Source organism: Lepisosteus oculatus, chromosome 10 (assembly GCF_040954835.1).
Source record: "Lepisosteus oculatus isolate fLepOcu1 chromosome 10, fLepOcu1.hap2, whole genome shotgun sequence".
Taxonomy (NCBI): domain Eukaryota; kingdom Metazoa; phylum Chordata; class Actinopteri; order Semionotiformes; family Lepisosteidae; genus Lepisosteus; species Lepisosteus oculatus.
The window spans coordinates 40,534,558-40,549,494 of NC_090705.1; the positions used below are offsets into that span (position 1 = coordinate 40,534,558).

A 14,937-nucleotide genomic window follows, 5' to 3' on the forward strand; every position below is an offset into this window, starting at 1 on the left:
TTTATTCTTATCTGAAAAGTAAATTATTCCCCAAGTTGAACTATAGTGACCACGATATTAACAGAAGTGCTTACATACTCTGTGAGAACGCCGCAGAACGTATAGTCCTACCTCACAGAGCCCTAACAAACGGTTAACCCAACTGTCATCGATCTTTGAAGATGTTACGGATCTAAAAAATAACGCGAAACTAAATTCGAGAATTGCTGTATCAAAATGGCTGAGCAAGTGGGTACTACAGACTCTGTTCCTTGGTGTACCGAGCGCTAAACATTTCTGTAAAACGAGACGAGTGTTAATTGCATTAGTATGGGGATCCTTGAAGGCCACTGGGTCTTCCGCCTCCCTCTCCTTCCATCTCAGCTCGGGCCTTAATTAACGAGCTCATAGTTTGAGCTGTGCCTCGGTAATTATCGAACTGAATCCCGGGTAGCAGTGCCCTCACACAGCCGGAATAAAGTTCCTCTGTGTGCAAGGCCACTCAGCCCAGGCTTCTACCCACTCCTCCCTGCCCGGGTCTCTTAGCCCAAGCATGAGATAGTGTGTGCGGCCTCTTGCATTTTTTTAAAAAAGTAAATACCACGTGCATTAATTACGTTAGCTACCTCCAAATCACTGGAGCAGCCCTTACGTTCTGGGAGGTAGTGTGTGTTCATACTGGTGAATAGCAGAGGTTCTTAGCTGAAGCTCGGGAGGGCTAACGACAGACACGGACAGTTTCTGCCAGCTCTTTAAAATCACCACCATCCCTGGCTTTTGTATGTATGTCTTGCTCATTGACTTCTTGGGTCTTTCTCGCCTCAGACCCCATCTGCCCCTTGGTGAGCTCCTCTCTCTGAACGGGATTCTCAGCCCAGCGAGTTAAACCCAAACTTATACTTGTACGCTCAGTAAACATTCAGAAAGCACCTGATTCTTGGATGTTAGGATTCCTTGTGAAATTTAATAGAAGGCGGTGTTGCCATTAATGTTAATAAGAAGACACATATATATGTCATTGTTTCTTTATTTCACAGTGGATTTCCCATTGCACACTAGCTGTTGAATTATAGTGGTAACTATGGAGATTTATAGACCTGCCAGCAAGAATGTACGAATCACCAAAAACTATTGAAAAGTTTAATTAATTTTTTTTTCAGCTCTTCAGTTTGAGCCTTTTGAGAAAATGTGACAGAAGACATGTCTCGATCTCATTTTATTGCAGGTTTGCATCATCAGAATAATCCTCGTTAGCAATCTCGGCTGCACACGCACTAGGAGTTGTGCGACAGGCTCAGTGCTCTCTTACCATCTGCTGTTGTCCATTCGGGGGTTTAATCATCGCTCCTAACACATTTATCCTGGTGGCTGTGTTTTTTTTATTCGCCTGTCCGTCTCTTTCTCCACCATTTCGGTGGAGAAACAGGGTCAGGGTACTGTTTGTGTGTGTTTAGTGTCATTATCGTGTTAATTAACAGACCCTTCCCCCTGTAATCACCTTGTTAATGGTATTGCGGGATTCAAAAGACTGGAATTAAACTGCACCGTTATTGCATCTCCAGTTTGTACACCAAGAAAACAACTTCAGACCTGTGCTCAACTGTAGCACAATAGCACAATATTTTGACAGTTTCTTGCCTTTTTAATTTTTCGCAGTTTTTATGTAAAGACTTCTCAATATTTCTGTCTGGGCACTCCAGCATTTTGACCAATTAAATGCCAGTTTTAGGCATTTGGTGTGTTGGCCTCAGTCTAACAAAGCTTTTCTTTGTCCTATCAGCCTCTCACATGCATATTTTATTGGTTCTTGCAGTAATTAAAATGCGAAAGTAATACTTAAAAGAAAGTCATATTTATTGTAATATGCACAATATTTGAGGTGCATTTGTTTGAATTCCATTAAAAACCTTTGAATAATCAATCTGCACTTTTCCTGGGAATTCTCTTTTCTTCTTTGGTTCTTCTTTGAACTTCATTCCAGAATATTTCAAATATTGACTTTCTTCATAAAAAATAATTATGAATGCGTGATTGTCGATAGATTTTATCTCCTTCCTTTGAGCCAAGGTAAATCCCCTTCTGTTAAAATTTGTAAATGGAATTCATCGTTCAACTTTAGACTCTCTCAGTCAGGAAACATCGACTGTTCATCTGCTCATCATGCAGCTACAGCCCCTGAATGAGGAGAATGAAAGCCTGCGTCTGTACTCCTCCAACACTCCTGACACCCATTTGTCATTCGACATGCTGCAGATTCCACAGCGCCATAAGAGAGAGTTAGCACCTGGTGGAGGAGCAGTGCACCTCTCCCTGACAACACGACTATCTCAGAGTCCAGGCCTGATCCATGCTTTCTGCTGCAGGAGAGCTTGAAATGACCTAGGCCAATTCGAGCACTGACGTTGCTCGTGATCCACCAATTGCGCCTGTCTGGGAAATCCTGGTCACAGTTCCCTACCGACGAGGTATAAATCAGTTAAATATAAACTGCAGGACTCCCCTTGTATGAGCCTTTCACTAGCTGAGCTGCTTAGTAGCCCCCTGTGTACTTCTGTGGACATACACTCCCATGTTGTGTCTCAACACGTGTGTTGCATGCATTTGGATGAAGATCCACACTAACCGTTCTTTACAATAAGTCTAAAATGTGTGAAACCGTGATCCATGAATACTGCAGGAAAGCGTTCAAGGAAAACACCTGATAGAGAAGACATTTTTTTTAAAAAAAGGGCAATATTTAAAACTACTCACTCACGCCCAGGCTGAATCACATGCTATAGTTTCTTAATATCTTCACAGTATATCTGATCTCAAAGATCCCTTGTACACCAAACTGCATCATATTCACAAAAAAGGTCGTTATCGACACTGGAAGCAAGGGACGTAATGCATTTTATTTTCATCTGTCTGCGCATTGTAGCGTGAATATAGCAAAACATCAGCTTCTGGTCATACTAGGAAGTCTTGGATGTTTTTATTGGTACTTTTGATGAAGGCCTGTGTCAATGAAATTTTCACCTGGGCTCTAAACACTGTACTGTGTTACTTGAAGAGGAAATCGCGTTATTGGCGTATACATGGTTATTACTCCATCAGTCGCAAGAGTCATGAAATCAGTGCTGTGACTGCACCAAAACACCTCCTCACAAGAGAAATACACTTTCCTTTTCAAAAACAAAAATCACAGGGGTTTTTTACGGTGTAATTGAGGTGTTTGAAATTACGGAAGTGTTTAATAAGTCAATTAGAACTACCAATCGAAACATTTTGTATGATCATAGTTATATAATACTCTTCAATACTTGTACAATTCTGAAGTACGTTGTTAGTTGTAGCTAGTTGTTTAAAGTTCCTTTAATTCATACGTTTACAGCCCCATGCAAGCAAAGGATGTTAAAGGTTTTGAGTAAGAATAATCAGAATGCCTCTATACACAGTCCTATAAAAATGATACAATAAACTTCACAATTTGGCAGAATAAAGTCATTGCTTTCGGAATTTAGACAGTGGCAGTTAAAAGGATAATCTTCTTTGATCAAAGTTAATAGTCTTATTAATGTTAATACGTTTGTATTTTTTTTAGTTTTATAAAAGGAGATATATACGTGTATTTTTTATTATTTTTATATCTTCAGTGGGTTTATTTAAATCTACTCACACTTTATAGCGCTGATTTCTGTAAAGACGTCTCTGATTTCTTATTTCAAGGTTTAGCAGGCTGATTTTAGAATTGGCACGCGGAATCGTTTTCGAAAAAATCTGGACCGACAAATCCTTTTTCTGTTCATTTGCGTGTTCTTACATAAAATTGTGTACTACCTTTAAAATTCATGAAGAGTTTTGTTACTATCCCAAATTGTGGATTTTGGTTTGCCTTTCCGCGTCATAAATATCGTGTAAAACAGAGGAAATTGAAATGTTCTATTAAAATATGTGTCAAGATGGTTTATAGGAAAACTGAACGCTATTTTTCAGAAACGCTGTTTTAGATGTACTTTTACATCTTTTAGAATCACAGTGTCACATTTTGGACAAATTTCGTGACTACAACCACACGTTAGATTCCATTCATTTTAAATCGTTTTGGGGATTTTTTTTTTTGGTGTATCGTTTGAATACGAATGTTTATAGCCTGCAGTTTTAAAAAATCTGTTTCTGGGTCTTATGATTTCTTGGAAAAGAATACATTTAAAGAAAAGGTAGGTGAAATACACGCGGCTCGGTAGGGCACAAACCGCGAGTCGCGATGACTAAAACTATTTTATTCCTTTGATGGTGTGGCTGAAACACTCTAGGCTATGAGTAAGTGTGTTTATATCAGAAAATGGGGGTTGGGAGTGGGGTTAGGGAGATATTTTAAAAATATTATTAAAATACGAACACTAGAAATACAACATAATAAAAATACGAAAAGCGATTGGAAAAATGTTACTTTTTTATTAGCGTGTTATCATGTAGTGTGCTCTGTGCTATATTTTTCCTATAATTATCAACTAGTTTAATTATTAATCGGATTTTATGTCATCTTTCATATTTCTAAGAAGTCTGATGAATTATATTTTTAATGTAACGGTGTGCGCTGTTGTTCCCATCTGTGATGTTCTCCCCCTCTGTTGCTGCTCATTTACTGTAAAATTATTATGATCAATTACTAAAAAAAAAAATAGCCTTGACATATTTATCGTGAAAATATTTTCTTTTGCCTTTTAGGGAGGTATTAGGTGGACGCCGAGAGAGAAGTTCGATATTCGTGTTAGACTGAAGAAATATACAGGTATGTCCCGTGAGATTGCGTTTTTTTTTACCATAGTATTTTACCGAAATTGTGTAACCCATCCCGTTAATGCTAACTTAATGCCAAAGCCGTTTAGTCTTCAGGGACAATGAAGCACTCTAAGTTTCTTTTCATTCCGGTGTCTGCAAGCAAGGCTCGACTAGAACTATAATTAACAAACGAAAACAATGATACCGACACGGCGAGATCTGAAAGGGAGATAGGAGGTTTTCTTGAGTGTTAACCGTCAAGAGATGGGCTGGAGATACAGAGCAAAGAGGGAATGGGGAGGCTCCAGGCTAGTCGACCGCGTCTTCCTGCAGCAGGCGCTCGGAGACGGGCTTCTCGGCTGACTCGGGCTTCTTGCGGGTCAAGAGCGGAACCAGGCTGACCCACGGCGGCGCTCCCGACGGCATCGAGCAGGCAGATTTCTCGAGAAATTTCACAGGTTCAAAAGAATCTTGAAAGAACCAATGAAGTTACCAGATGGAGCGATAAAGGCGGCAGCGGAAACAATTAATTAACCTCCCTCTGGCATCAAGACTCGAGAGACACCCAGAGCACATTAGTATTTACCATTCAAGACCGATTACGGTCTCTTGTGCCTGTAATTGTTCCCCCATGCTTACAGCACACGATAAATAGCTCACAAACACGGCTACAAAGAGCAGTGAAATGCTAGAGAAGCCGAGGAGCGCTGTATAACCTAGCTAATTGCAATGAATTTATAGTGCCATAAAAACATTACAGAAACTTGTACTACCCCCTTAACGAAGTGTTAAACGCCGTTCTTGACCACTGAGTGCAAAAGTCCCACTTGCCTTTATGTTCTAAAAACACGTTCTCTTGCCGAGTTATATATATCATGAACAACAGCTAATAATTAAACCTAAGCGAGGGGCTACTAGGTTAAAAAGTTATAAAACTGGGCACTTGCGCAGTAAATGCAAGTGAAAACTCCGGTTTTAAAAACATTCGGATTCAGGCCTATTCATTATTATAATGATCCGTGAAACCGATAATGATTTCCAAATGATAAGATTCATATGGGACTGAAGGGGTGTTGAAAACGAAAACGTGTCAACAGGAAAGCGAGTGACGCGTTAACACCCGGTCCAGTTATATACCCGGTCTGTACCCAGACAGCCTTAGACCAGAGTTTTTCCGGACCACGTGAGGGGTTCATCGCGAAGCAAATGTATAACAATCCAAATTTACAAAACCAGCCATTTTAAAACAAACACCTGCTTGGTCTGACTCATAAAGCACCCGGTCGCATTGGTAGGATAGAAGTAAACTTTGCGCATGAGAATCGATAGCGTCACACACAAACCCGCACAAGGTATGCGCACACAACACATTACAGCCCATTGAGCAAGGTAATAACAGCGAAAAGTTCCGTGCAGGTCTGTATCCACTCCCGAACCCACAGATATTAAGACCCATTAATTTCACAAAATGGGCGCAGGTTTGAAAACTCCATATCCCCCCGCCCAATATATTTTAACAACAGTTGCTTTTCGTGGCTAAATGTGCCGCTTCAAGAAAGAAAAAAAAAAGCCTTTTAAAATTGAAGGTATTTAATGCTGCGCAGATTTATTCAAGATTCACCGTCAGGAAACCGGAACAGGCATCATCCCATTGTCAAAAGCCAGAAAAATCCGATTTTCGGAAAACATGAAGAGGATTTTATTACCGATTTTCAATAGACACTGGCATGGAGACATTTTGTACAAGATACCTCACATTCTACAGTGCACATATACTGTACATTAAAGACAGCTTTCAATAAATAAGATCACAGATTTGTAAAAAAAAAAAGAAAAATAGCATGCTTATCAAAAAATGTAGAGCTTTTAAAATACTGTCACGTTAAGGGCAGATATTGGCACAACTGCTGCTCTGAGCAATCAAAAGCTTTGGCACCTTCAGTAAGAATTACACACAATAGCACACTTCTGAAGAAAACAGGGGAGGGGGACTAATCTGGGACTGTAACTCCTCAAATGACCTGAGCACAAAAGAAAGTTAACATTCAAACATTCAAAAAAAAATAAGAGGCGAAGGGGTTATCTAAGGGCTTGTATAGAAGGCATAGTACCCCATGCCTTTGGAGTTGTCTTTGCTGTAGTCGTCGGTGGTTATGTCCTCGCATTTGATCGTCGGAGAGTTTTCAGTGCTGGAACTGCTCGGGGAGACGCGTCTCCTCTTGCAGACCATGGAGTAAACGCCCGAGTCGGAGGAGTCCAGGGATTTCAAGGAGGGAGGGGTGTCAATCCAGGACGACGTGCCGTTCTCCTCCCTTAGCTTGTCCTTGCTCGACAGGTGGTCCTCGGGGAAGCCGGGGGGGCTCGGCCGCGGAGACCAGGGGAGGCCCGTGGTCATCTTGCGCTGGTACGTGCCCCGCGAGCCCCAGCCAGCAGCCATCGAGGCGAAAGCCGAGTCCGGGTAGTAACCGAGGGCGTGGGAGGTCTGGAGGGGCAGGGACTTAATGCTATAGGGCAGCAGGGTGCTCGTGGAGTAGTCGCCCTCGTAAGACGTAAGGTCCAGCTTATTCGAGCCCGCTTGCTGTACTGGGGTCACAAACCACCTCTGTGCAGAAGGGGCTCCTGCTTCCTCAGTCTGTGGTGAAAGAATGCCATTAGTCTGCGGCACCGTTCTCTCACCGTTGTAGAAGCGATTCTGGGGCAGGTTGCTAAACTGGTCCTGGAAGAAAGGCTGCATGGAATACCGGGCACCTGGGACAATCTGGTGGGATCGGGGCGAATCCGTCGGGGAAGGAGTGAGCCGGTCATTCTCCGGAGCGGTGTACATTCTGCAGCAAGATAGAAGGTCATACCACTCTTACTGACGGGCAGCTAGGCAGGAGGTCGTTGCATAGCCAAGCTACTGACTCTGGGTTCATTACTTAGAGAAGGATGCATCACTATTACATTTCTCTCCCCCCCACAAGCACGTATCCAAACAACTGTTTCCTGAATAAAATCAGCCAAAAAAAAAAAAAAAAAAAAAAAAAAAGACGTGCAAGTTTTAAATGGCCATTCATCTGATGGACTCTTCAGGCAGGGAATGGTGGATACTCACGAATCATAGTTGTCCCGGAAGCCTTTCGCAAAAGGGTTGTGATCGATTTTAAGCTGCGTGATCTGCCAATAAAGAAGAAAGATCCACTTTTAGAATCAGCCAGTCCCTGGACAACGGGGAGTGTGCGTGTGTGTGCGCGCGTGTGGAGGGGGTGGGGGTGGAGGTGAGGGTTCTTCAGAACAGACGAAGCGGCTTACGTCTGTATTCTGGTAAGCAGTCACCGCAATGAACTGGGTTTCCGGAAAGGTAAAAGTCTGCGTCTTGGACTCGCTGCTCATGTCTTCCACTCCATCTTCTGTAACCTCAACGATGTGAAGCCGTGGTTGGTACTTATGCAGGGACTGCAGGACGATCATCTGCAAAACGAAAGGGTCAATTGCACCACTTTACCAGACGGAGCTTCACAAATACCCGCAGCGACCCCCCATCTGTAATTGCAGGGCCCACTCTTAAAAGAAAAATGCTTCAGCCCATCCTCAAGGCGGAAAAGGAAAAGGTATGAATTCGTGATCTGGATCACAGAAAAAGAGGCTCGAAACTAGATTGCATGTTGCCATCCTAGAATGTTGGCCTAGAATTAACACCCCCCCTGACATCTTTTAAACAAAGCTAGGTGAGACCCCCACAGGAAACACCCTCACCATCAGCTATTCAAGCCATTTCCCTTTGCCTCTTGTTCTGCTCCTAAGCACCTTTAATTGTGCATTAAGCAATTTTCAGTGGAGAAACTGTTTTGGGACCCGGTGCTCTGCATTAAGCTCGTCCTGAAAAATGCATTTCGCACAGCTCTCTTCCAGCGGCCTAAAGATCGAAACGCAAGGTGTTCAACATCCACCCCAGACATGCCAGCTAACCTGCGTACTGTTGTTATTGGCGCCTTTGTTGTTGGTCAGCTTGAGCTTGCCAAAGGAGATCTCTTGCCTCATCCAGTGAGCCCCTGTGTTTGGGGATTCGGGATGAACATACATCTTGTTTCCTAAAAAAGCAAAAGCGGGGAGAGAGGAAAAAAAACACAACCCCGTGAAGTTAAGAAACGAGTCATTCTTGATTTACAAAGCAACAACTGCCTTTGAGTCCCATGCATACGATACTGTGTGCAACAAAATAGCCAGAAATATGCAGCTTTTCAACTCAAAGTAATCATTGGAAGAGAGGGGTGAATTTAACGTTACTCCAGCATGCACATTTCCCTCCGCCCCATTTTAATTGCAGCCATTTTGCATTTTAATCTTTATACAATACTGGCACCACCATTCCACAAATTAAATTACTTCAAAACACACCCTCAATATATTCTACCCATTGATCCATCACCCCACGACCCCTACTTTCAAACCGGTTTTCGTCTGCAATTGTAACGTGAAAGCAATTGGCAGTCTATTACGCATATTCGTTTATTTCCTGGGGTATGACGGTTTAAAATGGCTCTCGTACCTTGCATGTTATTGTCCGCTTTGCCGCAGGTGACCCACTTTCCACCCTGGAAACGCCAGTGGTTCGGATCTGCCAGCACAACTTCCACGAAAACATTATAATGAGCCGTGAGGTTCAGTCCCGTGATATTGAAACTGAGAAACGGGAACATTCGCCTGAGAGAAATGGAGAGCAACTTGTTTTAGAGGTGCACTGCTAATTAATTGTAGGGAATCATTATAAATTAAGAAATTCATCCAGATTCCCACCCCCCCCCCCAACCCAAAGTAATATTCCATCCATTTTGGGGAAAACAAATTAATGAGTTTGAGGTTATATAAAATCCAATAGGTTCATTCAGAACATTTCGTGGTTATTTGATGGATATTTATTTTTGTGTTTTTTTTACACCCCAAATAGGTGTCAATATTTCAGTTATGCACGATATTCAAAAATAAAAAAAAACTTAAAAATATGCCCATCAATATTTAAGCACCTTGAATAAATCGGATTTTATTAAGAACGAAAACCGTTTCAATAGTACAGCACAACTCCTCGCCAGTGCCAAAATTTGGCCGATTACATTTCTGTATAGCCAAGTTTATTTCAACGCACATTAAAATATATTCGAAGATATGAATTCATGTCGAAATCAAAGACTCGCCGTTTAAAATATGAAACTTTACGAAACCACTTGTAGAGAAAACGACCACCTACATTTTTTCATATCTATGCTCGCCAAAAAAAAAAACTAAATATTTTCCAATCTGCGTGATTACAATTCACGACATACATTTACAGATTTTTAAAACTAGATTGACATGGGAGATTAAAACCTTGGATGTCGTTTTTGTAATTATGATTGTACCCATTTACAGCGTGGGCATTAGAACATGTAGCAAATCCAACAATTAAAAAAATCGATTAGCTGCAGCCCTTGCTATAAAAAAATCCATGAGTCTGTGAAATTCACTACTATCGCAGTTTCGCTTGAGTTCTTTCACGAAAGTCACAGGGAGAAAAGAAAGCGGTTGAACACAAATGTCACCCATTATCGGACCGTGAACGGCGGCAAAAAACTTTAAAAACGCATCATCTCTTACCTTCCCTGTTTGGTGATGATCATTTCTGTCTGATGCCGGTGAAACTTCAGCCACAGCGGCCGGTTGCAGAGGTAGACTTGAGCCCGAACTCCAGTCCCCGTCCCCGGGATGGACAACGAACCGATACTCGAACCTGTCGCCGGGTACGAAGGGTAGAGGCACCCCGGACCTTGTCCAAACTGATACCCCGGCCCAAACTGACTCCTACCGGCGCAGACAGCAGAGGAAAACCCGCTGGGCGGGAGGACAGATCCGTAATGCAAGGAGGCTGGATACCTGGAGCCGCTGGACGCAGCATACACCGTCCCCGGCTGGCCTGCATAGGGGAACAGAGAGCACGGATTCCCCACCTCGGTGGCCTGCTGGGGGGTGGACGATATGAAATATCTTTCCGAGCCCAGACCGTCTATGTTATAGCGGCCGCCGCTGGACAAGTCGTCTTCGCCTACACCTGGAGAACTTTTCCTGCCGTCTGGTGCGACTTTAGCTCCGCCGAAGGTCTCGGTCTCCCCCTCGCTCAACATGCTGTTGCCCCCGGTGCCCAGGTACTTTTTGGACCCGTTCGCTGGTTCCGAGTCTGTCCGATCCACCTCCTGAAAGTCGAGCTGCGTCGATCCGGGACTGTTATTGTTACTCTCGGAGGAGGAGAGGTTGTAAAACGTCTTGGGCAAATTGATAGGCGTGCTGGGTAAAAGCGCCTCTCCTAACTGCATCCTTTAAAGAAAGGAGAGAGAACACACCAACTTGTTAGGCACTAAAGCTTCCAAATAATAATAATAAATGGCTTAAGTGAGCAACTTGCTGCGTGGAGAACTTGTTCTAGAGGCGGCGAGTTTCCCTTCTGCTAAACACCGTAGCCTTGCAACAGACACACCTCCAGATTTTCACAACTCGGGTTATAATCTGCAAGTGATAAAATTGGTTCAGGGCATTTATAGACGATCGCCTTATTCACACTCCCAATTTGCTGTGTGGTTCATGGGTGGGGCTTTGGGATATTCATGGGATACATCCTTCACCCTTCCTTGCCCATTGGCCGAGTCTGCAGACATTAATTTAATTAGACATCTACTAATTAACAAGTCACTGCAAAGCATTTAGGAGAATCGTAAAACGCGTCTATAAAACCCCAAAATAATTTAAGCAAAATAAAGGTACGCGCTTCCTTTTCTATTTCTCGGATGATAAAATGACAATTCTCTGGCCAGCTGTATATATGTATTTTTTTGGGGGGGAATTTAGGTAGTACACGATTTTTAGAGAAGGCTACTCGGGCGGATGAGAAACGGACTTCCAACACGATATTTGATCAAACGTTAAAGGCAGATTCCACAGAATAAAAACACGTTTGCGCCACCTTCTCTCAACTCGTGTTTTTTAAAAGCCGGGATCTCGCCGTGTAAAATTGGCCAGCCTGGCGCTGCACAACGTCCCACGTACGAGAGGCAGGCGATTGTGAAAATGCAAGCCATCGTTATACTCACCTGGAGGCAGCCAAAAAGTTGCGCTCGCCTTCGCTTCCGAGCGGTTTTATAGCACCATTGCACGGTCCTGTGTATTCGCCCCAGACGCTACTTAATGTGAACCTGTTTTAATTTGGACGCCGGCTCCCTGAAACAGCTCACTGCGCTCTCATTAGCAGGAGGTTACCGAGTCCTTATCCCGGACACGTGAACGGAGAGCTGCCCCAGGGCTCCTAATGACCTGTGGAACACGTTTTACTACTGCGTTTCCACATCGTTTCTCGTAGGCTTTTTTTCTTTCGGCCTCACCTTTTTATTAATAATAATAATAACAAAATAAATAAATAGCCCTTGCGGCGGAAAATCACAAAGCCATCACTTCACGCCGTTTATTTTTTCCCCAAAATACCGCTACGCACTCCAATCCGCCCTAGAAGTGCCCGGTTCAGTGTTAAATTTAAATATAAATTATTCCGAGGCTTAAAATTATACCCCCTGCATCTACATATCGCAAGAGATTTTTTTTATTTTTATTTGGGGGGACAAATATTGTGTCCTACGCACACAACTAAGACGGGTAAAATTATAAAAGAGGTTTTTCGATTTTTTTTTTAACAGTACCTTTTTATAATCATAATCTAATCTATACATCTAGACATAAATAAAAAAACGATCCTTAAAAATGCATAATTACACGAGACGGCGAATTGTGTAGAACCTGTGTGTATTAAAGCCAAACCGTTAAAGTGATCTACCGGAGAACCCAAAAAAAAAAGAAATCTCGAGAAACTGGCAAGATTTCTTTCCACTTTCTCTTTATACTCTCGATAATTCTTTTCTTGTAAATCAGATGACAAATTGTAGAGATTTGTTTACAAAGAATACACGTACTGAGAGTGAATAAAGGCGTGAATATGCACAGTGGAAACTTAACGCCTGTGGAGTTTAGTTTTCTTACCTCCAAAAAGGTGTCTTGATTATTTATTTCATGTGCTCCTTCGGTCTGACTTTTGTGACGAATGTATACAGTAGGTTGGACAGTTTCTCTTATTTTCTATTTTTGTACCACGGTAATTGATGATCTGAGATTTTAGGCTGAAAAACAATAACCGCACGTCGTTTGGCGAAGAAAATAATGTGCAAGGATAGACTACATTCCCCCCTCTCCCACTGACTGGAGATAATAAACACGATTTTCTTAGTGGAGCTAAATCATAAATAGGAATAATATTAATAATACCAAATATTGCCCGTAATTAAAGCGTGACATGTAAAGTAAACAATTTTAACGCTCGTATTCAAGCCAGTATTATAGCGTGTGTGAATAATCACTCAAGATTTATATAAAAAGGGAGGCGGATATAGTCCCAACGGAGCGCCCCTTTCCAAGCAGAAGGAAAACGGCCAATTATATTTCCGTCTGATGGAACCTGTGATGTGGTTCAGAGTGACAGCTCAGCAAGGAGACACAACATTATTAAAACAGCTAATATACACGCCGGTGAAACTTGACGACAAACCTGATGGTTACAATTCGAAATCAACATCGACTCACCCCCACCCACCCCTACACTGAAGCTCACGGTTCGGGCTCGGCAAGTTCAGAAATTCAGGAACAAACGCTAATTCTCCTTTCAGTAGTTTTGCGGTATAAGGAGAGCGCAATTTCGAGAGAAGTCAAAATTGTATACCGATTTGTCAACCTTGCACTGCAAATTAAGAAACACCCCCCCCACACACACACACCTTATTTTGGAAAGCGGTTTAATTATGATCTATAAACCTGCATTGCTGCTAAATTAAACTTACCAGTGATGTTCTTCATACACATTAGGATTTGTTTGTTAAAATTATTCTTTTTTTGCCAGAAGCTTAAAACCGGGCTTTGTCTAACAGCTGTGGTTTCGACAGCCCTCTTGTAGCAATAGATCAATTCTCCCAACAAACCAAGCATTCGAGACACAGCTACTGCACATGCAATTGAAAGCTAACGTTCATTTATACTTTGGTTACCCAGAATCATCGTTTTCCGCTTTTTTTTTGGAGGGTAGTGGTAGGGTTGTGGTCATGAACGCTTGCAGTGAGAGGAACTCGCTCGATAGCGCCCCCTTGCGATTGACGGACTGCATTGCCGCGAATTCGTGGGGCTCGCAACAGGTTATCTGTGAAGATCAATTACTCAAGGTACGAAACTGCCATTTACAGAGGTTCCAGTGTCATTTATGAGGCAAAACATTTTTATCAGCTCTTGTGCCGTGTTCCCTTTTAACCTCACTCCAGACGGTTCTTGGTCTTCTCATTTCAAGGCTCCGCACAGTTAGCAGTACTGGAGGAGGAACAAGCACTAATCCGGTCAACAGCGAAGCTATAAACGAAGAGCTGTCTTCCATTTTTTTTAGTGGCTTTATTCAGGGCACTTTTGTAGGCTTCAAAATGATTTAAAACTGCCTAGCCTACTTTATCTTCCGTTTCTTTCTAGAGCTGCCCACTCGACAAAGTTTTGGTTGTGCAATTGATTTGCAAGCCATAGGTCTATGGTGGTGTTACGAAACGAATGACTGTTTAAGGCAAAAGATGACCTGCGATGTCTCAATTTTTAAAATGCCAGGGGCAGGTATACGGTTTCTGATGCAAATGGGAATGGGGCTTTTTTTTAAATAAAAGAAGTAGCATTTGCAAAAGTAATATTCAACGCTAAATCTGACATCTGTGGATATAGCTGCCTACATAAAGGGACAGTTCAGCTTTGGGGTGTTTTCCGTTTTTAGTTGCTTGTGTTCACTGCTGTCTCAAACACCTGACCTGCACTCTGTTGCTCTTTAATTTCGCTTTAATTTGGCCGTGAACAGTACATTTCTGCATACCTTGGACTGTCCGAGTGTAACGTCTAAGTCAATGGTTGAAATGAGTTAGTAAGTTTAAAGAGGATTTAAATTTTATCCCCAAGTTTGTCCTTTGTAGTATTACAGATGTACCCCCTGAAGGTTTGCTTCTTCATGTGTCCTCTGGGATCCAACACGTTTTCGGAAGGTAGTATAAGCTGAGAAACCCACAGCCATAGAGCATAGCTCCCTCAAAACAAAGGTACTCTTTCCCAGCTCCCTGTGGCCTTACAATGTAG

At 42.5% G+C, this 14,937-nt stretch overlaps 1 protein-coding gene across 3 annotated transcripts; it reads right to left on the reverse strand.

Annotated features, from left to right (window-relative positions):
- Nucleotides 1-6,315: 6,315 nt before the first annotated feature.
- eomesb (eomesodermin homolog b) lies at nucleotides 6,316-13,798 on the reverse strand. 3 transcript variants are annotated; one of them, XM_015356805.2, is made up of 8 exons: nucleotides 13,626-13,798; nucleotides 12,775-12,911; nucleotides 10,354-11,067; nucleotides 9,272-9,426; nucleotides 8,692-8,813; nucleotides 8,035-8,193; nucleotides 7,838-7,899; nucleotides 6,316-7,568 (listed from the first exon to the last, which is right to left on the reverse strand). In XM_015356805.2, exons 3-8 carry the CDS (start codon nucleotides 11,064-11,066, stop codon nucleotides 6,827-6,829), a joined length of 1,953 nt encoding a protein of 650 aa, XP_015212291.1. In that variant the 5' UTR covers nucleotide 11,067; nucleotides 12,775-12,911; nucleotides 13,626-13,798; the 3' UTR covers nucleotides 6,316-6,826. The 3 variants fall into 3 exon arrangements, with proteins under 3 accessions (XP_015212291.1, XP_006635610.1, XP_015212292.1); XM_006635547.3 differs by lacking the exon at nucleotides 12,775-12,911; XM_015356806.2 differs by lacking the exons at nucleotides 12,775-12,911; nucleotides 13,626-13,798 and adding an exon at nucleotides 11,838-12,045.
- Nucleotides 13,799-14,937: the final 1,139 nt, after the last annotated feature.

Excerpts from the sequence above, each read along its gene's own strand:
- eomesb (XM_006635547.3), bottom strand. The coding sequence starts at position 11,066 with ATGCAGTTAGGAGAGGCGCTTTTACCCAGCACGCCTATCAATTTGCCC. Across the intron at positions 8,814-9,271 it reads AGCGGACAATAACATGCAAG|GAAACAAGATGTATGTTCAT; the intron begins GTACGAGAGCCA and ends TTGCTTTTTTAG. Across the intron at positions 7,569-7,837 it reads TTCCGGGACAACTATGATTC|AATGTACACCGCTCCGGAGA; the intron begins GTGAGTATCCAC and ends ATCTTGCTGCAG.